At 32.6% G+C, this 22,361-nt stretch overlaps 2 protein-coding genes across 2 annotated transcripts; both read right to left on the bottom strand.

Moving 5' to 3' along the window:
* Positions 1-97: 97 nt before the first annotated feature.
* DEFB114 (defensin beta 114) lies at positions 98-14,178 on the bottom strand. The gene is made up of 2 exons (XM_021937362.2): positions 14,124-14,178; positions 98-10,237 (listed from the first exon to the last, which is right to left on the bottom strand). The coding sequence occupies exons 1-2, from the start codon at positions 14,176-14,178 to the stop codon at positions 10,083-10,085; spliced, it is 210 nt and encodes a 69-aa protein (XP_021793054.1). The 3' UTR covers positions 98-10,082.
* Positions 11,847-19,723, bottom strand: DEFB113 (defensin beta 113). Its single transcript, XM_031667120.1, has 2 exons — positions 19,661-19,723; positions 11,847-18,958 (listed from the first exon to the last, which is right to left on the bottom strand). The coding sequence occupies exons 1-2, from the start codon at positions 19,721-19,723 to the stop codon at positions 18,773-18,775; spliced, it is 249 nt and encodes an 82-aa protein (XP_031522980.1). The 3' UTR covers positions 11,847-18,772.
* Positions 19,724-22,361: the final 2,638 nt, after the last annotated feature.

Raw genomic sequence — 22,361 nt, forward strand, 5'->3', positions numbered from 1 at the left:
GTCCCAGCTACTCGGGAGACTGAGGCAGGAGAATGGCAAGAACCCGGGAGGCGGAGCTTGCAGTGAGCTGAGACTGCACCACTACACTCCAGTCTGGGTGTCAGGGCGAGACTATGACTCAAAAAAAAAAAAAAGAAGAAGTAATATAAATTCTTGTCTCCTAATTTGTGACTTTAGTTACTAGAACATATTTCTCCCCCGATCTGTTGTTATTGAGAAAACCTCCCTCATCATTACTGAAATAAATAATTCTTTGTTGTCTCTTACATGCAATGTAGATATTAGGGACACTGAGGTATAAGATAATTTCACAATAAGCACACAAACACACATTCACACACATATACAGGCAGATAAAAATTCTGTGTTTCCAAAATGCTAAATGATGATACACGCAATAAGTAGTAAGTCATTTTAATAAAAAAATTGATTATTTGGATGTTCTTTAAGAAGATATTTTAGCTATAGTTATTAAAAAAAGAGTATGTTTAGCAAGAGATCCAAGTCATATTTTGTTACTTCCAGGTCTTAAAAAAGAATACCCAAGCAAAGCAAAGCAAAATATGAATGGAAGTACTTAGGAGTAGTGGTTACCAGGGCCCACTAAAGAGAAGTCAAAATAAAATGCCCTATTCACAGACATTAAATGTCTCTGATTTTGATGGTTTTTTAATTAAAGATAAATTTAATAAAGCTCATTAAATTTAGTTGACAAATCAAGCAACTTGGAACATTGCAAATTATTCAATGGCTGTTTATGTAAGACACTGTTGAATTCCAAGCACCAGTCTCTGGAACAGGTTTGCAAAGGTGGAATTTGGTCCTCAGAACTATTTATATACCTAAACATGAAAATTATCTAATGCAGAAAAATATATGCATACACATATATACACATATTTATATAAAATATATTGAAAAATATATAGAGAAACATTTTATGATCTTCTCACAGAAAAGTCCTTTTTAAGCAAGAAAAATGCTTTAGAAGCCATATAACAGATTACAATTTAACTATGTACAAATATATAATTTTTTATGATCCCCAAACAAGCAGTTTGAATAAAACATTTGCAACATATAACAGCCAAGAGTAGACATAAAAATATACATAAAGACTGTGTAAAATTATTTACAGATATGAATAATCCTAAAGAAAGTTAAATGATGGTTATAAAAATTAAATCACAGGAGAGAAAATACAAAAATACAATAAACTTATCAAAAATATTTAACATTCTGGGAATGACGAAGATATAAATAAATTTCCCTATGATTTTTTTTTTATAATTACATGTTGCCTTTTTTCAATTATAGAGCAATGATGAGTTGTAGACCCATTGTGGGAAACAGGTAGTATAGCCTAGCAGTGTATAAACATTAAAAATCCACATATACTTTGACCCAGCAGTTTTACATATTCTCATTTTTTCTGCAGATAGTTTGCATAAAACTGCATACAAAGATGTATGTACAGGGATTAGGTATCCTGGATCCTGCTCCACACCGTGTTTCCTGACTACCTCTGTATTTTGGAGTGCTTTTGTAGAATTTTTTCAAAGTTCTCATCTGCTGCCTTGTACTTGTCTGGGCTGGGAGGGCTATGGAGTGAAGAATCCCAGTTTCTGACTGGACCTGAGTAGGTGCTGATGTGGTTTCTTTCTTTTAGGCAATCTTCTGACCCTCTAGCCTTCCACACAATGCCTACTGTTAACCAGATGTCTCGGGAAGTTCTGGGATTCATGCTTAAAGGGACCCTAGACCAAGGCCCCCGGTTGGGCAAAAGGTAAGATGGGTAGATCATGCTTCCTGGTTGCCACAGAATTTCTTGTGCAAGATAATGAAAGATAAGGCTGCCAAAATGGTACTGACAATCTGATATTGGGCAATTTTCACCTAAATCTGACAGAGAGAGAGTTCAGAGCTTAGAGCTACTTATGGTTCACTGACTTGAGCTGCATGTTTGGTACCATGGAAGGGGGACTTCTAGCACATCTGTATTTCCATAGCATTGTCAACTCCAGCCTACAACACTCGAGAGAACCACATTCCTTCTCCACCTGCTGGTACTTAGGCTCTATGAAGAACTGTCACATGCAGTGACTGGACTGTAAACAAGTATGTAATATACCTTTCTCCACTCATTCTATTCCACTCCCTACCTTCCTCCATTTGTCAAGGGGTCCTAAGGATGAGTGAACTTATCTTCTGGGAATTTTCCAGATTCTTGCTCCTCATTTTGAAATGCTAATGGAGCCTTTAGATTAGTCATTGTCTTCTCTTGCCTTTAATGGATGTAGTGATTTTATACTATCTTTGGTTGGATGACAGTCTTTGAATGAGACTACTCTTCTTGCTCAAACTGTAGGCTCCTCTTCTGCCCTTGCATCTTGTAGTAGCGCATAGATGGGAGAATAGTTCAACTAAAATAGCTCACATTCTAGGAAGGTGGTGATTAATACCTGAGAGTTCAATAAGTGATTGGATGTGTTGTTCCACCTTTATGCTGTAAAATTCCTAGCCATAAATTTGACATGAGCAGAAACAAATTATTATTCACATTTTCCTTCATATTCTGGATAAGACTTATATTTGTGGTCATCACCAACAACTCACAGTAACAATCGAGAAAATTATTAAAACCTTCCTTCACAGGCAGCACGATGGTGCAGCATCAGTAGTAATGACAAAATCAGCAATAAAGAAAATGGCTAAAACTGCAGAGGCAAAATATATATTATTTCAATAAAACCAGGTTCTGAAGAACCATGAGCTTATGAGTAATAAAAGCATTCCCGACTTTTTAAAATAGTGACAAGACCTGAAATTTTTGAGGATCAGGCATTTGGCAATAAAAGACATAAAGAAATGTTTCCAGGCTCTATGAAAAATCTTAACATGCACTGACTGAACAACAAACTAATATGTAATATACCCCTTCCATACTCATTCTAAATCTTTGCTGACACATAATGATTCCTCACATGGACCCCAAAATTTTGTGTTGCATTTTAAATTAAATTATGCGTGTAAACAGGCATTCTGTAAAAAAAAAAAAAAAATTGTGATGGTGTACACCCAAAAATAAATTCTGCTAGAATGCTATTTCTGCACTTAAGATGTTTTTTTCTTAAAATTAGATACCAAGATTTACCATACAGGAAACAAGTATTTCCAAAAACAAAAATCAAATTATGCATTATTACCTATAAAATTTTTCCTCTTCTATTCTACTGCTAACAGGCATATATTTTTGGCTAAATGAATCTCAGATAAACACCAATTCCAAACCTTTTCCAACCCTTTTAATCCATAAACCAAATTCCAAACCAATTCCAACCAAATCCAAAACCAATGCCAACCCTTTTGATCCATAAAAGTCATTTTCTAGTTTCTCATAATCATGACCTCAAAATGAAATACGCTGGTATGCTAGAAACGAAATGTCTAGCTTGCTTTTTCACCCAATTAATAATCTAAGAAAAGCAATGAAGATTTTTTATTTTTACTGTTTTGAAGCTAGGAGAAACGACTATTTAGTAATGTTCTCTCTAATTTTCCTGACTTCTCTTTCAAAATATTCATCTATACATAATAATTATATATGTATGCATATATCACAGACACCCATACACACACACAAACACATATATATGCATATATATATAATTTGCAGCTAGCTCTGTTTCCCCTTGGTGGATTCCTTCTTTTTAGTATACCTTTTTTATTTCTCTGGAATGATGGAGATACAATGAAGGACTAGCAGAGGAGAATGGCCCAAGGGTGCATTTTCTTTTCCAGACTCTACCACAGCTGTTTTATTGTTTTGTCGCTCTCTGTTTCTCAGTTACCTTAATGTAAAGTAACGGCTTTGTAACTCAGTCATGTTTTGCTAGGTGTGTTGTAAATAATTTAACCTTGCTTAAAGAAAGATCTGGTCTTTACTGTCTACTTCTGAGAGATAATTTCTAAACTCTTAAGATGTCATGCCTGATAAAGCGTCTCTGTGTGCCTGAGCATCTAGGGTCACACTGGATACTCAAACAATGTGATCTAGGGTGGGGACTTCAGGTCATGAAGTACCAAATCAAATTCCTGAACACTGAAGTGGGCTGACTAGGGTGATATCTCATATGTATTGCCACACATTGCTGGGAAAAGTAGCATTGTCCCTGACTGCCCTGGGAAAGGACAACTGGAAGCTCTACTCTTGAAACTTCCTGGAGCTCTGCCTTATGTGTCTCTTCTATTTACTGATTTTAAGTATATTTTTTACTATAATAAACCATAATCATGTGTATAATAACTTTCATTTAATTCATTTCACCCTTCTAGTGAATTATCAAAACTGAGGGTGGTCTTAGAGAGCCCTGGACTTGCAATTTGGGATCAGATGTGAAGTTGGTTTTAGAGACTGCCCCCTAAATTTGCACCAGGAGTGAGAAATGCACCTTCTTCTACTCATCCTTCAGAGCACAGCTTAAACTTCACTTTATCAGAAAATTATTTTCTGACTCCAAGGGCACTTTTTTTTCCATTTAATAGTGTATCAGTTCTTAGTATGCACTGACTGAAGAGTAGACAAACGTCATTCTTATGTTGAAGTCCTGCTTCTCAATGTGATTGCACTTGGAGACAGGATGTTTAAAAAGGTAATCAAAGTTAAGTGAGCTTGTAAGTGTGGGGCTCTAATCCAATAGGATCGTGTCCATATAAGAAGAGAAAGAGACACTGGGGATGCACATCTCAGATGTCCATGTGAGGGCAAAGCAAGAAGAAAAGCCTTGCAAGTCAAGGAGAAAGGTTTCAGGAGAAGTTAAGCCTGCCAACATCTTGATCTCAAACTTTCAGATGCCAGAACTGAGACAAATAAACTTCTGTTTTTTAAGCTATCTAATCTGTGGTATTTTGTTATGGCAGCTCTTATGGGCTAATACTGTTTCTTCACATCATATTTTCTCATCATGCCAGCAAATTCACCTAAATGTTATTTAGTACAATTAAAATTCAATAATTAATTGCATGATTCTATCACTTCCTGGCCTTTTGGCTGAGATCAAGTGTAATTCATTGCATGATTCTTAATTTGATGTATTTTCATTCCCTCCTCATTCACACTCACTTGAGTATCTTCCTGATGATATCAGTGATCTTGCTTGCTACTCAATCGCCAACATTTTGTATAGTGAAACAGAGTAGATACTTAATAATGTTTGAATGAGTGAATGAGTAAAAAATGAATCAATAAAAGATTGAATAGCTAATAAAATTACTGTAGGTGAATATTTACAGCATAACTACCATTTGAGAGACCTCTCCAGTTACCTATCCCCTAATATCAATATAACTTTATTTATGCTCTGAGCCTAAAGATTCATCGATCAGTGACTTGACTTCTAGATCTGACAATGAACAAATCTCATCTCAGCCTAAATCATGACTGCAACCACAAATGAACTTGGTTGGAGCAAACTACAAAAACATACTGTTCTCACATAAATTCCCCGTCACTAATTTCATGGGAGCAGGAGCCTAATTCTTAGTGCTGCCTGGCAATCCTATCACATTTCCTGGTTCCATCACTCTTTCACTCTGTTAGTGAATTATTTCATGCCCTCTCCTCAATTCTGACATCAACACAACCTTTTCCCATTTTTTAAAATCTTAAGTGATGACCTTTATACTTCACTAAAAAAATTGGGGCAATAAGTAGGGAACTTTATCAATTTTCACGACAGTTGCTATTCCTCTATTTCACAGGCAGGAATTACCTCAGTTCTCTCCAATACTACTCTGAGTGAATTCTCTATGCTGTTGTGATCCTAGCTAATGACGACATCTCCACTTTTGCTTTAGATGCATACTTCTTATCTACTCAATGATGTCACTCTAGCAACTCTCCTTTTCTCTTTCATCATCAATTTTCTTTGCCAATAATTTTTTTCATTGCTTAAAAGTGTTTTAAAATTTTCAAGGATAAATATTGAAATAACAATATCTTGACCTCATCTGACCTTTAATTACTGAACCATTTGCTTTGTTCCATTTACTGACAAACTTTTAAAAATAATGTTCTACATTTTCTCACCAATTTCCATCTTCTAATTCTCTCTTGAACCAGGTTTTTTGCTTCTTCTTCACTTTTGAAATTGCTTTAATCATGATCTTCAAAGATTTTCACATGCTAAATTCACTGATCATTTATTTGTCTTTATATTCCTTGGCTTATGGCAATAGTTGACACATGCTCTTAAGTCGGTTTATATCACACTTACCTGGTTGTCTCCTAATATATTGGCCATTTCTCATTAGTCTCTTATATTAATTCTTCAACTCAGTTGTCTTTAAATTTTGAAATACCCCAAGGCTTAATCCTAGAAACTTTACCAATACTCATTCCTGAGAAAATCTCATGATCTCATTCTATCTGATGATTTCAAATGTCATTTAAAAGTTGGTGATTCCATTTTTAAAAAGCTCTAGCCTGACCTTTCTCTCGAATTTTATACAAATATCCAACTTACTGTTAGACCTTTCCAATTAAATATTTGACCTCATGTGGCCAAATCGAGCTCTTGACAGAGAGGCATATCCTTGTACCTCTCACAGTTTTCAATCCCATTTCTTGGCAACTCTGTTTTATAACTACTCAAACAAAAATTTTAGCGTCATTCATAGTCTGCAAGGATGTAAGTCACATCCTCATTGTTTGTCGCCAGCAATTCTTTTGGCTCTACCTTCAAAATGTATCAAGAATGTGATTACTTCTCACATACCCACTCTTGCCATTATGAAGAGGAAAGTCTTCTAGGAGTGTCAGAATAATAGAAATTAAGAGGAGGAAAGATATTTTAATGAGTATTATTACATATTACACATAAGAACCACTTTAAATAGTTTAGAAATATATGAACTAAGATTGAAATTCCCATTTGTAGGACTGAATAACGTAGACTACAGCTTTATTTGTATTTCCATATTGTATTCATTGTTATTTATGAATGGGCAAACTGAAAGCTAGTTTAATAATTTGTCTAAGATTACATGAGTGAACAATAGGTACTCTAGAATTAAAATTAGAAATGGCTTCTTCCAGGATTTTCAGAGTTTTCCAGATCAGCTTTCAAATTAAATTAAAAACCATAACAACTTAAATGAAATCATGCCTGCTTAATAGGAAGTAAGTAGGAATGTCTAGGATGTTTTACTATTTTTCAACATTTATTGATTAACACCTACTATATTATAAGTCTGACCTAGGTTTGAGATGAGACAACTATGTTGTTGCCACAATCTTCTTAGAATTCCATTCCTCAAAGTTTTATTGTAAATTTTTAATTATTTCTTTACTTATCATTATATTCAATTTCTTAAACTCAATTCTCATCCCTGGAGTGCTTTACACATTTGTGTCTTCTCTTCTCAAATCTTGGAATCTGATCCTTATATCTGGCTCCCGAGAGACACTGACACAGACATTAGCTATCTTCTTGTCTCTAACTTGTGCATTCTACTAACTTAAACTTGTTTTTTGAAAAACAGCAGTGTCACCTTTTCAGCAAAAGATAGATTCCAAGACCTCTAGTGAATGCCTTAAACCTCAAATAGTACCAAACCCTATATATAGTGTTTTTTTGCTATATATTTATACTTACGATAAACTAAAAATAAAATAGAAAAATTATAACAATATACTGTAATAAAAGTTGGTGAATGGAGTCTCTGGCTCTTACTCTCAAAATATCTTATTGTACTCTACTCACCTTTCTTTTTGTGATGATGAGAGAAGACACGATGCCTACATGATGAGATGAAGTCACCTGAATGACACAGTCATTGGGACATAGCCTTCCACTACTATTGGACTGTATATTCTGGAATCGGTGTAACCGTCCCTTACTTGCAGTAAATGGCTTGGCACAATTAGTTTGAGGGGATCCTTTGCTGAAGTCTTCTTTAAGGTCAGTGCTTTGTGGCACAAGACACTGCCATCCATTGAAACACATTTTCTGTTCATGTCTTCTACCCACAAATGTAATGCCTTTTTTGTTTTAACTAAGTACTTATTATGCACTATGGCCATAACTTTTGCAGTTTGAGGTATGACAGTCAAATTAGCATAAATTTATTTTTCTTTCTCACAATTACACGGATAGATCTGTTCTTACCATGGGTTTTAGCAAGCTCAGCATATGTTTTTTTTCTTTATTAAGTCAGGAATTTTTACATTTTCACTTAAAGCACTTTACAGCTTCTCTTTGACATATCTGAATTGCCATCTTGAGTTTTGCAGCCTTATTGAATAAAATAAATGTTATTTCAATACAAGCACTGCTATACTGTGATAGCTGTTCTGATAACTGAGATGGGTACAAAGTGACTAACAGGTGGGTAGCACAGACAGCATGGATACACTGGACAAAAGGATAATTCATGTCTCAGGAAGGATGAAGCAAGAAGGTGCAAGATTTTATCACGCTACTCAGAACAGCAAAATATTGAAAACTTAAGAGTGGTTTATTTCTAGAATTTTCCAATTAATATTTTCAGACTGTGGTTGACTGCAGGTAATTAAAACTGTGGAAACTGAAATCACACATAAAAGGGGGCCACTGTACAAATCACTCACATCCCCAGTGGGTATTTGATCTTTGTCCTAGTGAAACCAACCCAGTAGTCTCATAGACTGTTCTTTTGGATAAACATAAAAATTGACCTTTCTGATCTTAAAACTTGAAGCTTACATTTGTTTTATCTGAGTTCCTTCCTCAGGAAAGGACCTTCTCAAAAAAAGTATCAAAGAACTGAAACTCACCAGATCACCATAGCCTGACAATGAGATGCCTGACCCCTCATTCATCATGACTTCTTCGGTACCTCTCCCTGGTTACTGTTTTTTTACACATTGTTACATTTCTTCCTTGCTATATAAACCCCTAGTTTTAGTCCACCAGGGAGATGGATTTGAGACTAAGCTCCCAACTCCTCTGCTGCAGTCCCTGATTAAAGCCTTCTTCTTTGGCTGTATTTATTGTCTCAGTGATTGGCTTTCTGTGCAGTGAGCAACAGGATATAGACCCTACCAATGGTGTTTCACTATCACTAGTATAGGATTCCTGTTTTGATCATTAATTTTAGTTAATATGGTAGACATTCCCACTAGGTTCACAAAATTTCTGATTAAAAATAGTAACAAAAACAACAAAAGCAAAACAATAATCCTGAACCACTAGTTAGTTTTTAAAAACAAATATTTGGTTACCTGGTAAAATTTGACACATGGTGAATTTAACCTTTGTTTTTAGATAGAAAACTAATTCTAATCTTCATATTTTTCATCGTGTTTTAATATTAGACAAACTACTGGTACTGTCTAATACTTTTATTAAGGTTTAAATACAGACCTTAATGCATTTTCCTATTCCATCCAGAGCTAAGTAAGAAAATGCTAATAAGCTCAGGCAATGTTTTGTGAGTCTAAATTCTTTATCCAAAGTTCACATTGTGTTTAAACCCACTTCTTAATGAATCAGTGCTTAATGGATCAATGTTTAGATTGTATTTAAACTCAATTCTTAATGAATCAAAACCGGATTTATTATCCCTTTCTGAATGAGATTCTTGCGAGGTGATAGAGGAAGGGCTAGTGAGTTTATCCGTATTTTCCTGAACTTATACTTTTAGCTGTTGCTTAGGCTTTTTGTGTCTTGACTCCAATAACCTGATGGTGATATTTAGACAACTGATAAGTCCATTGATTTTCATGAATCAAGTTTCTAATGAGATCTTGGCTAAATTGGGAAGCATTCAATGGTATATGTTTTTGTGGCCCAAGACAGATTAAAACTGAACCTAAATTAGAGAAAACATAGTTCCAGATATGCTTATGTTAAAACTGTTAATTCAGAAAAATAAGAGAATTTCTATCTCATTCCATTGTATATGAAATTAACACCCACAAAGGAGGATAGCACTATTGGCTTATATATTTAATTATTTATTTCAGAAGTCCTAATTATATTCCCATACCTCTCTGCCCTGATGCCCATGTAACTTCTTTGTTCAGAGGTATGTCTTCCTTTTCAAAACATACCATCTTCTTCATACAACCTCTCAATGCAGCAAATTTTTCTTGCTGAGGAACATATGTCTATTTGCTTTTCACTCTCAAGACAGTCTCTTTTACAACGACCGTAACGTTTGGTGCAACGATCGGCATCCACCAAGGTACATGTTGCTACGGTAAAAGAAGAGTAACAGAAATTACTAATCTTTTATTTAAGCATATATTACTTCTGATTTCATAGAGTATGATATGTACATTGTACCAAGTTTAGAAGATACCAAAAAAAATACACAAAAACTATCTTATACCCCCATGTATATGCAAAATTAAAACTTGTTTTAAAATTAATATATGATTTAAAACTTCGTGACATATATTATTCTTCTCAAAAAGATTCAAGATACTTTTAGAGCTACATGACAATGTATATAATCTTTCAGCTGTTTTTGGACAATCATATAATATCTAAATTTTTGTTGTTGTTGCTTGTTTGTTTGTTTTGAGACGGAGTCTCGCTGTCTCCCAGGCTGGAGTGCAGTAGCGCGATCTCGGCGATCTCGGCTCACTGCAAGCTCCACCTCCCAGGTTCACGCCATTCTCCTGCCTCACCGAGTAGCTGGGACTACAGGCCCCCGCCAGCACGCCCGGATAATTTTTTGTATTTTTGGTAGAAACTGGGTTTCACTGTGTTAGCCAGGATGGTCTCGATCTCCTGACCTCGTGATCCACTTGCCTTGGCCTCCCAAAGTGCTGGGATTACCGGCGTGAGCCACCGCGCCTGGCCAATATCTAAAGTTTTTAATATTTTAGGATTATGATAAACAATGTGGGTTACATATTTTAATACTTACATGACATATCCTTATGATAGTTGTAAAAAAGTTTAATTTTAGGGTTTTAGTACTGCCACAAAAATATATGCAATTTTTGCCCCATTGCAATTTTGATTTTTATGTCCTTATTTATGTTGAATACTTTTCCTTCTTTTTATAAAATTTTTTACATACTTTGTTGATCATATAATTGGAATTTTTAAAAATACATTCACAAAAATTTAAAAAATATATTGTGGATAGTAACTTTTATCTGTCATATTTGTCACCAGTTGGTCTTCCTTAGTTGTTATTTTCTGTATTGTTAGTTATGGATTTTAAACAATAACACTTTCATTACAAGATACATAAATATTCAATTTAAAAATGTAAACAATTTTGCATTTTTATATGCAGTAATGTACAAAAATCATCTATTTTAATGTGTTATTTTACTTTCAAAATAAGAAATTCTTGCATAGAATTTTTCATCGTAGTATATTATTTATTATAGTATTTTTTTCTTCATATCAACTGTACTTGTCAGATATGTAGCTAACTTCCTTTCTTTTAAACGATTAAATAATTGTTCCACACTATTTATTAAAATATTTTCTCCATCTCTTTAAATGATTTTCACTATATGCTTAATGTTGTTATATGCTAAATTCTCACAAACTAAATCTCTTTCAGCTATCAATGGCATTTTATGAATATAGCTACGGATTTTTGAAACAGGAACAGCTTAGATTACAAAAATGTATAATAGAAAAAGCATGTGCTTTATTATATTTTATTTCTTTATGTATAAACTTTAAAAATAAAATAAAACAAACTTGCAGAAGAGTACCTAAACATAAATGCTCAGCTAGGAGTGTTATTAAACACTAGGGACCTATGTAAACATTACCCAAGTTAAGAAATAGAATGTTTCTGGTACACTTGTGCCCCCTTACAATTACTATTCCTTTCACTCTTTCATTTCAAAAAAAAAAAAAAAGTCTTGATTTATATTTTGTTTAAGTCTGCTCATGTTAAAGCTTTATGTGAACGCAACAGCACAGCACATATATTTTTACATCTCATTTATTCACAATTTTGTTTTTGGAGATTTGTTCTTATTTTGCATAACTGTAATTCTTCCATTTTCATTATCATATAGTGGACTGTTATATGCATATACTAAAATTTAGCCTTATCTGCTGATGAATATTCAGGTTGTTTCCAGTTTTTGAATACTTTTGTACTTGACTCTTGGGGCATATGCTCAGGCATTTTTGTTGGGCATATCCCTAAGGGTGAAATGCAATGGCAATGTGTCTGCATAGCTTCAACATTAATAGATAACGCCAACCCTATTTTCAAATCATTGGTGCTAACTTAAACTTCCAGCAGCATTGCATAATACTTTCAGACATCTAAAACCCAAGAAATGATTGATATTTTTAATTTAGTAATTATGATGTGAATGTAATGACACCTCATATATCTTAACCCATTTTATATTTCATAATAAAATACCCATTTTTCTGATTACCAAAAAAGGGCAACATATTTTCTTATGTTTACTGACCTAATAAATATCTGTTGTTTAGAAAGTGATCCATCTTTGGTTTTCTATTGGGCTGTCTTTTTTATATTGTTTTATGTATGTTATTTATATATTCTAGTTGTGTTCCTTTTGTATGCTAAATGTATTGTACATATTTTTCTCTATATAGAGCCTGCTTTTTTTTACTTGATGTTTTTTGATTTACAAAAGTTTCCGAATTTTAATGTAGTCAATATTATTTTTTCTACTGATTAAGAAATACTACTACTTGTATGTCAAAATTGTTAATAAATTCTTTTACGTTAACTTGTATGGTTTATTGTTTTGCCTTTTTCCATGCTTGCATCTCAGGTTATTTGGAATGAGATTTTGCATGTGGTAAGAGGCAATAGTCAAATTTCATTTTTTCTTCGTATGACTATGCAATGAAACCAGTCCTATTTATTGAAAAGCTTATTTATTACATTGTTCTGTAGTGCCATCTTTATCTGTTTCTGGGTTCTCTATTCTACATTGATGTATTCAAAAATTTATATGTATTAGGTAATTTTTGAAAAAATTACATCAAAATGAATCTGAACAGCAACAAAAAGAAATAGAAAATCTAAATGTTTCTAAATTCAATAAGGGAATAGAATCTATAATAATTAAGCTTCTATAGAGAAAATACCCAGGCCAGATAGGTTCACTGTTGAATTTTAAACATTTAAAGAAGAAATAACACCAATTATACACAAACTTTTCCAGATAATAGAAAATAAAATGATGTTTCTAACTTATTTTATGAGATCAAAAATACCTGGTATTAAAACTGATCAGGACATTACAAGAACGAAAATTAAAGGTGAACCTTACTCATTAACACAGATGCAAAAATTTCTGGTGCATAATATCCTCACATGATCATTTTGATATCTGTAGCATATATACTAATATATCTGATAAAGTTTAGTTCTGCCTTCACTTTTTCATTACAGTTTTATCAAAGCTTTATTAATTTTGTTAGTCTTTTCAAAAACCAAAATGTAGCCTTTTTTATTTTCTCTAGTTTCTGTCTTCTACTTATTATATTTAATTATGTCTCATTACATGCTTATAACTGTCATTTTAATTTGATTTTCTTTTTTTAACTTCATCAGTTAAAATTTTACATTTTAGTTTTCTTTATATATATATGGATATAATTATATTAATTTCCTTGTAAACCCTACTATGAACTTTAATTTATCTCATTTTTATTACCATTCAGTTCAAAATATTTTCTAGTATCCACTTGATCATCTTATAGATTCTGTTATTGATATTCCAAGAAATATACACTGCTATTCTCAGTTCATTCAGTTTCTCTAGGGTCTAATTGATTTTAAGCCTTCACTTCTGGGACTTATAAATAAATTTAATATATTATAGTTTTCTTAAGAATTTAAATACCTAGAAGAAAACGCAGCCCAAAAAAGTTGAAAGAGCTTATCTTCATTATCTCATTTTATCTGCGTATCAATTTGGAAAATGAGGTAGGTAAAGTACACCAGTGTAATGACATTATCAATGAGAAAACCAAGATTTGATATAATCAAGATACTTCTTTAATTGATAAGATTGCATTAAAAATCTGCATTCTACAATTAATAATTTATTATTTCTATTTCTAATGAGAAGTTTTACACAAATATAACAGAGACATCTATCTTACCTGGTAGAATGAAGGTCACATAACACAGAAAATAGAGATAGTAAAAGATCCTCATTCTGTAGAAAGAAGCTGTTGAAAGATTTGGTAACAGAATGCAGAGACTAGAGAACTTTCCAAAAACCCAAAAGACATTTACTATTTATAGTTTTCTAGTGGAAGAGAAACTCTCATTATCCAGAAATTATTTTAATTTTGTGTGCCTGTCTCTGCTCCAATGACTATGGCTGTGGGCAGAATTACCCAAATTGAAAACACTTGAAAATAATGGAGCTTTTGGGAGGCATCCCTCTGTGAATGATAGCTGTAAACACGGCATCTTCATATCATTGCTAATTAATTAATGATCAACACAAAGGGGCATCCATGGAATAAACTTAAGGTAAATATTTATTTACTACTTCAGAAATAAAACAACAGAACATTGTCCATTAATCTGCTGATTACTTTTCAAAATTTACTGTAGTCACTAATCTGGTGTGTCAATTTATCAATATGCCTGCATATCAAAAATTTTTAATTATATCATGTTATCCCATTAATTTTGCCCAAATTCTTCATTTACAAGACCCAAATATTAAGCCTCACGTTTGTCACTAATTTCTGTTACATTTTTTTCAGACATAACTTACATATTCACGAAACTGTTGTTTTCTTACTAAAGCTCAGTAATTCTCCACCTTTTTTAACATTTAAATATTTTATTACATGCACATAATGAATAATGAGAAGAGACTTTGTAATGAATAGCAATAACTTCCTGCCCACTAGGCCTTCTAGTGATTACTAACATAAGAACAAGGATGTAGTTTATATCTTATCTTGGTTTACCAACCAAAGTACATCTCTTGGTTTCTGCTAAGAAAACTACAAATTTAGATTGTTTGCACTCTTTTCTAGGCTATCTTTATCAAATATTTTGAAGTTATGTTAATTTTTAAAAAATGTTATAGGTTGTCTTCAACAAAACACTTACATTTTTCCTATCAACTGTAGTTGCAATATTAAGCCTTACTCATTTAAAATGAAAATATTTGCCTTCTTGCCCGTTACTCCAGCAATTCTCTCCATTTTTCACATCCCATTCATTTGTTGCACATTTCCTTTTATGTTGTGTAAGATAATATGTGTACTCTGTGTATAATTAGAATTAAAACATATGCTTTATTTTTAGACTGTAATACAATAAGCATTACCAAGTATTTTGCCTTTTTCTATGTGCCAATTATCACAACACATAGGTTAATCAAAGAGAAATGCTCTTGGTTTCAAAGTCAAATTGACATCATTATTAACATTATTACTATCAATAATTTATATTTTTCTTTTCTTCTTTCTGCTATCTTTCTCTTAAGTGTTTTTGTGTTTTTCTTTTAATTGTTTCATATTTATTTAAGTCATTATTGAAAAGAATTTCTTCCTGCAATTTTCTTGGTGCATATGGACAAAATATAAATAATAGGCATTCCCTATCTTCAAGTTTATCTCAGTAGCATAGGTGATTCCTGAGACTGCTGCATTCTAAGATTTTCTAAACCTGCCCTGCTGAGTTAAATTTACTGTGATCTGGATCTCGTGTCTTTTGTTGTTGTTGTTCTTGTTTTTCTCCCTCCAGAATTGTTTTCAGAAAAGATTTTTTTAAAATCAGAATTTCATTTCCTTTCTAAAAAATATTTTTATTCTGCCCTCACATTTAGTTATTTGAATGTTAAATCTAGGTTCAAAATCATGTTCCTTTAGAACTTGGAAGCTGTTACTCCACTAACATCCGGCATCCAGTCTTCCTGATGAAAACTCTAATGCTGGGATAGCTCCTTTTAAATGTTTTTATTTTTTTCTCTTTTGACGTCATTAGGACATTGGTTTTCTGATTCAATCTCCCAAACTTTATGATTCACACATTTCTTGGTGTAAATTTCCTATGAATAAGTTATCTTTCTGGTATTGATGAGCTTATATCTTTCCCTGGATCTGGGAAATTTTCTTCTCTTTCTCTATTTTTTTTTTACTGATAAGTTCTTCCCTCCTTATTTGTTTGTTTATTTTCTCTCTTTTGGGGATTGTTTTTAAGTCAAACATTTAGCTATCCCTCTATAATTTTCTCTCTGACTTTTATGTCTATTTGTTATTTTTTGATTTTAAATAAACTTTTTACTTTTTATATTTAGCTTTTGCAATTTTTAGGCAAACATTTTTTTCATTTCTAAAAAAGGAATATAAGTGCCCTTTTCTGTTCTCTGATCATTCTTATGTCATAGAATAATAGTCCTGTATTATAGATGTAAAGGTTTCTTGAATACCTCTGTAAATACATTTTAGAGAGGTTTAGTTTGTTTGTTTTGTTTTACATTATATTCTTTTCCTTGATCTGTTTTCTCAGAGTCTAGCATTCTGTTTGCCATTGTGATCTTAGACATTCATGCTGCTGATTTTACTTATATGTTGGATGAATAACTGAATACATTGTAGGATTTCCTTGATTGTCATGCATATCTTTTCCTCTCTGCAATGGAATTCTCATGGTAAAGTCTATGAATGTGGGCTGAATGGGCTTCCTTACTACAAGTAGAATGCCTTAGGACTCCCTATATCTTGAAGAAGAAACCTTGCTATTTTTCCAGAGGCAGAAGTTTCTATACCAGAAATCTTAGCTCTCTCCACAAGATTTTAATTATTCAATTAGATTGTGATTTTATTTAAACAAAACTAAAAACCTCATGAGGGAAGAATTGTGGAGATTCTGTAATTTTTCTCGAATAAAGAAAGGCTCCTTGGATTTTTTGCAAGTCTAGTTAATTTGCAGAGCTCTTTATAAAGTGGATTTCGGCAATTTTGTGACAATCTTTTTCTTACTTTTATGGAGAAGCAGATTTTCTAAATTTTTTGCTCCATTTTTCCAGAAGTCCTACCCATAATTTATTGCTTATTGCTACTTAACAAAAATTTCTGTAGTTTGAAAGTTAAGCTGTGTTCTGGTTTATATTCCTGTGCAATAAACCACTCTAAAACTTGTTGGCTTAAAGTAGAAGAAAAACACAACATTTTATTATGCTCATGAATTGTGTGTGACAAAAAATAACATAGGATATAATGGGGTATGGGGCTACTTATTTTCTTTATGTCTGAAAACTCACCTGAGAAAACACAGCCTAGGAGTGATTTCATATTGGCTAACTCCTTCTTATCCTCCTTTGTGGGTTCCAGTTCTTCACATAGAATTATTTAAATCCTATTCGTTGGGATTTCAGACTTTACCACCTCAGTCGGTCGTCTTTCATTGGGTGATTTTATCTCATTGCTTTAGTTAATGGCTCGACAAATCTATATTGGAAGCACATTTTTGTTTCTTGAGCTTTACACATGAATATAGCAGAAAAGTATAAACTTAATATGTCATAAATGTTCCTTTCCAAGATTGCTCCTCTGACTATATTTTCTAATGAGTAATCACATTGTTAGGCCAATATTTCAAATAAGAAAACTGCAAGTTATCAGTTTGTCTTAAACCTAAAATTCACTGAAACTCTTTGATTTCTTCTAAGTCAGATCTCTGTCCTAAATTTTTATACCATCCAAACTGTTGTTACAGGTTTAAGTAAGAAATACATTCGGTGGATACTTTAATTTCTGAATGTCAAGTTTTACTGATGCTTTATAATTCATAAGAAAGTTTATATTAAAGTCATTTTAATATTATAAAAGAAATTAATATGGAATGTGGAAGCTTGGAAACCCATTGAATTCATTGAAGACAAGGACAAAAACAGAAGCATTAATTACTGAAGTATAAGATGAAAGAAGTTAAATAAAATTCTTGAGGACCAAGAGAGAAGACCCTTGGATTGGTAGCCTATGTTTAAGATTGATTATAATAGTCAGCTCTGGATGTTAGAATTAGAAGTGACTTTTCTGTTATCTTTGAACATTTCTGTATTGTTCTAAATTTTCAAATTATTTTAAAATTTTAAAAACTCTTAATATGTTTTTAATTTGCTTTTATCCTGATCATGAAATTATAAGTGTATATGTAAAACAATATAATATTATAAAGAGTAAATAAATCAGTCATGAACCCATCTCTCCAACATAACTACTCTTAGGGTTTAGTGTTTTTCCTCCTGCTGTTTTTCCTTTTTGATGTATTTTTACATGGGTAAGGTGTTAACGTATTTCATTTTACTCCCTTTTCAGTTTGGTTAGCTCTTTATTAAAATTATTTTTATCAATTTTCTGTTATTATGTGATTAGCATCTATATAACTCTGTGTCCAAGAAACAAACACATTTATATGGAAACTATGAGAAGGTACATAAACCATAATTTATGTTTAGTATCTCAAACATCATATGGAAATAAATGTTTCTGTACCAGGCAAATAAATAGGTCAGAGATGAAGACAAAAAAGATCAAAAGTCCTCTGTCACGTGGGTGGAGATAAACTTCTGCCAATTTAGTGAAGAAGATGCTACCACTCTTTTTTTCTTTATTTCTCTTGTACTAAGTCAACACTGAACTCTCCAGACATGATATAATTGCGTAATCTAGAATGCCAGAGATCAATCACTTAAATATACATTGATAGATAGCAAAAATTAATTTGTATTAATAATATTACTATGATGTAGTGTTATACAGTGTGTTATAATTGTAGTTTATTTTCGGTAGAGTTTAGTAGTGATTTTGTTAATGATTGGCTTTTGGTAGTCCCGTACCACACAGCAGGGCTTAACATCACAGTAATAATGTACATATTCCCAGGTGTTACATTCCGACTTGCAGGCACCACGAACAAATTGACATTCTCTTTTTCTCTCTGCAACTTCTCTTGTTTTTTTTCTGTGGAACTAAGAAAAAGTAGCTATGAACATAAGTCTAGATTTAATATCCTTAGATACAGAAATGAATAAAGTAAACTCTTTAAAATGTAGAGTTAAACCATTTTGTTCCTGAAATCATGCCCAAGCAACTCTATTAAATTTTTCCCTCTATCAGCTGGTATAATATACTTATTTATGCAACAATATTGCTTTTGTCACCAACTTTTTAAATTATCATTTTGTAACTAGAACATTTTTAAATATCTAATTTTTGTATGCTTCCTCAAGAGTAAAGAGAAAAAGACATGGAAGAAATAGTCTACATGTTTTGTTTTCTAAATAATCATCCACCTCTAACCCCTTTTCTCTCTCCCCCTACCAATCATTAGGTTGGCTGTAAAAAGCTTAATTTTGACAGTAGCTACAATATCACTTGGTAAAATTGATTTTGAAACAGAAGGCAGTAGGAAGTATCTAAAAAATTATAGTGTCATCACACAAAACAACAAAATAAATAAATTTAATTCTACATCTCAGGGAAATTTTTTTTTATTATTTTCTCAACTACCAGTTCTATTCATTTCTTCCTCCATGAAAAAATAAATTGTCTTATAAGGAGGTCATATGAAATCTCCTAAGAATAATGTATTTGTTTCTATTATTTTCAGAGTAAAGTATTTATAAGAACATTTTGCCCTTTGTATCTTTTCTATAATAACAAATATTACCTGATGGACCACAAGACACAGTGAAGACAAAGGTCAGAAAAATACAAAGCATCTTCATTGTTGATGCAGTTACACTTGAGAGAAGTTGGGACAGAGCTCAAAATGTCTCCGAATTGAGCTAGTCTTTGATAAAAAAAGGTGGGCTCTTGTTTTTATAGCCTTCTTGGCATGATTACAATTCTGATTAATGCTGCCTTTCCTGATTGAGTGCATATTCATGTAAGTATTGTGAAATAGCAAACAAGTGTAGTAGAGAGTTTAGTGCTGCTACAACCTGGGTGAGCCAAACATGAATTCATTTCATCTTTGTAACAAGGGGGTTAAAGTATTCTTGGTCAGTAAATAATTAAAAGCACATAATCAATATCATTTACATTTTCAACTACATGCTTTTTTTGAGTATTTATTATGTACTGGGGCTGTTAGTACTTTATATGGATTAATTCTCATGACAAATTCTATAACATTGGAACATCTTAATTTCCAATTGAGAAAACTGTGACGCAGATTATCTAATGGCTCACAAATTATATATGTAGTCATTGGTGGAACAGAGATTGATTATCAGGTTATATGATGACAGAGCTCTTTCTCTCAGCCTCCACCCTCCTCATTCTCTCAACTGTGTGATGGGTTTCCATCATGTGTATTCTCTGTACACATGGCCTGAACCATACACTGTTTCTGGGACTCAATTTTTTGACAAATAGAAAATAAATATTTCTGTATCACTGTTTTAATACTGTTATATGAGCAATTATCATAGTTGCACTATAAGAGTAATCAGTATCATTATTTACATGCCATGTAATGATGACTCAGTCATGAGATTACCTTATTAATAGTAGACAGCAGTGTGTTAAGAATCTAAAGAACACTAGATTTAGATAGAGAAAACCAATCTTGGGGTCTGGTTCTCAGTTTACCATCTGTATATTTGGAATAAATATTCATCTATCTAAGCCTTAGGATTCTCTTCTTCATGGCCAGATTGGTAGGACCAATCATATTCCGAATTTTCATAGCAAGGATAAGTAGAAAACATGTAAAAAAATAATTAATAAGTAACTGATAGATGAATTTAAACAATTTGGTCCACTTTCATAAATCTAGAGCTGGGTTTTTAAATTCAAAAAGATGTATCCTTACAACTTAATGATATTATATTATCATTAGATGAGATCATAATTTATATTTATATTTATACTTAATTTATATTCTAACTCCCTCTGTCATTGAGGGAAACAAACTAGAAATATATTCTGTAATCTGAGTTTTAAAAGCAGCAGTCCGGTCCTCTTGTCTTTTGTGTACTTCATTCTTCACTCAAAAGGTACCTATGTATTTATAGCCAGACCACAAAAAATCTATTTTCTCAATATTTTCTCCCTATAAAATGCTGAAAAGAACACTTTGAACTGTTGGAGATTTAATAAGACTAATTGAATATAAGCAGAGAAAGATAGCAATGGCAAATTTTAAAAAGCAGGCAGTATCATAGTGACAGCGTGCATAAGAAAATGACCTTGGACAATAGGGCCCATTTTTGCTTGAGTGCTACCATATCCAATTTATCTGTATAAAATAAGCCACTTCCATTGAGCTGGACCATCAGCTAAACTCATAAATTGCATATTTTCCCCTATCTGTTTAAATGTGAAAGTGTGTCAAATTATGTCTGAATCACACTGAACAAAGGTAAGGGTCTCACTTCTCCCAGGAAGATACATAAGTAGAATCAAACAAGATGCATAGAAAGCAAGTTAATTGAGTTGTTTATTGATTATAATGGGCATCTTATGGTATAATTGGGAAGAAATCCAGATTCTAGATTTCTATTTACAAAATCATTTTTATTTGTTTCTTTTTGTTTTTTAGGGAGAAAGAGACAAAAACAGAGAAAATTGGGTGAGAATGAGATTGAGGTTGTGATTAAGGGGTTGTAATTTTTTCAGTGGAGAAAGACAGAGGCAAAAATAAAGAAAGTTGGGTGAGAATGAGATCGGTGTTGTGATTAAGGGAAAAAAGAGGAGGTACAGAGAAAATTTTTAAGAATAGAGAATTGACCTGAAGTGTGTGAACTAAATAGTAAGGTGGATGAGCCCTCATATTTCTACTTAATTGAATCAGAATTTAGGAGTTTGAGATTTTTTTAAAGTTTTATATTTCTTCTTACGATGTTAATCATAGGCAGTAATTGTATAGTTTAGAACTACAGATAAGGATTTTTGGAGAGGTAAGTTCTTTGTAAAAGAGAGGGTGGTTAGGTTTTACGGATGTTTGGCTGAGAAATGCCTATGAGGGGAACTTTTCCAGGCCAAGAGGTGGATGTTGGGAATACAAGCAAAGGGTATGATGCTGAGAAGAGAGATGATCAGAAGAATGTACCAAATGCAATGCTATTCTCTTACAAGAGTTGCCAATCAAAATTTTGATACTTTCTTTAAGTCTTCTGCATAAAGTATTGGTTTGTCAGTCAGTCACTGGGTCTCAGCTTTCACATTTTAGGAATAACAGCCTAAAACAACATGTGGTCTCTTTGCAGAGTAAAACCATAATGCCGTTCCCATTCTTTGCTCTTCACTACCAGTCACTGCATTATTCCAACTCCTCCCCACCCCCAAACACAAAACACAGTATATTTCAATGAACAGAGGGCCACAAAACTTTAAAACTAAAGTAAAATAATGTGTTAC

This window comes from Papio anubis, chromosome 6 (genome assembly GCF_008728515.1).
Source record: "Papio anubis isolate 15944 chromosome 6, Panubis1.0, whole genome shotgun sequence".
Taxonomy (NCBI): Eukaryota; Metazoa; Chordata; class Mammalia; order Primates; family Cercopithecidae; genus Papio; species Papio anubis.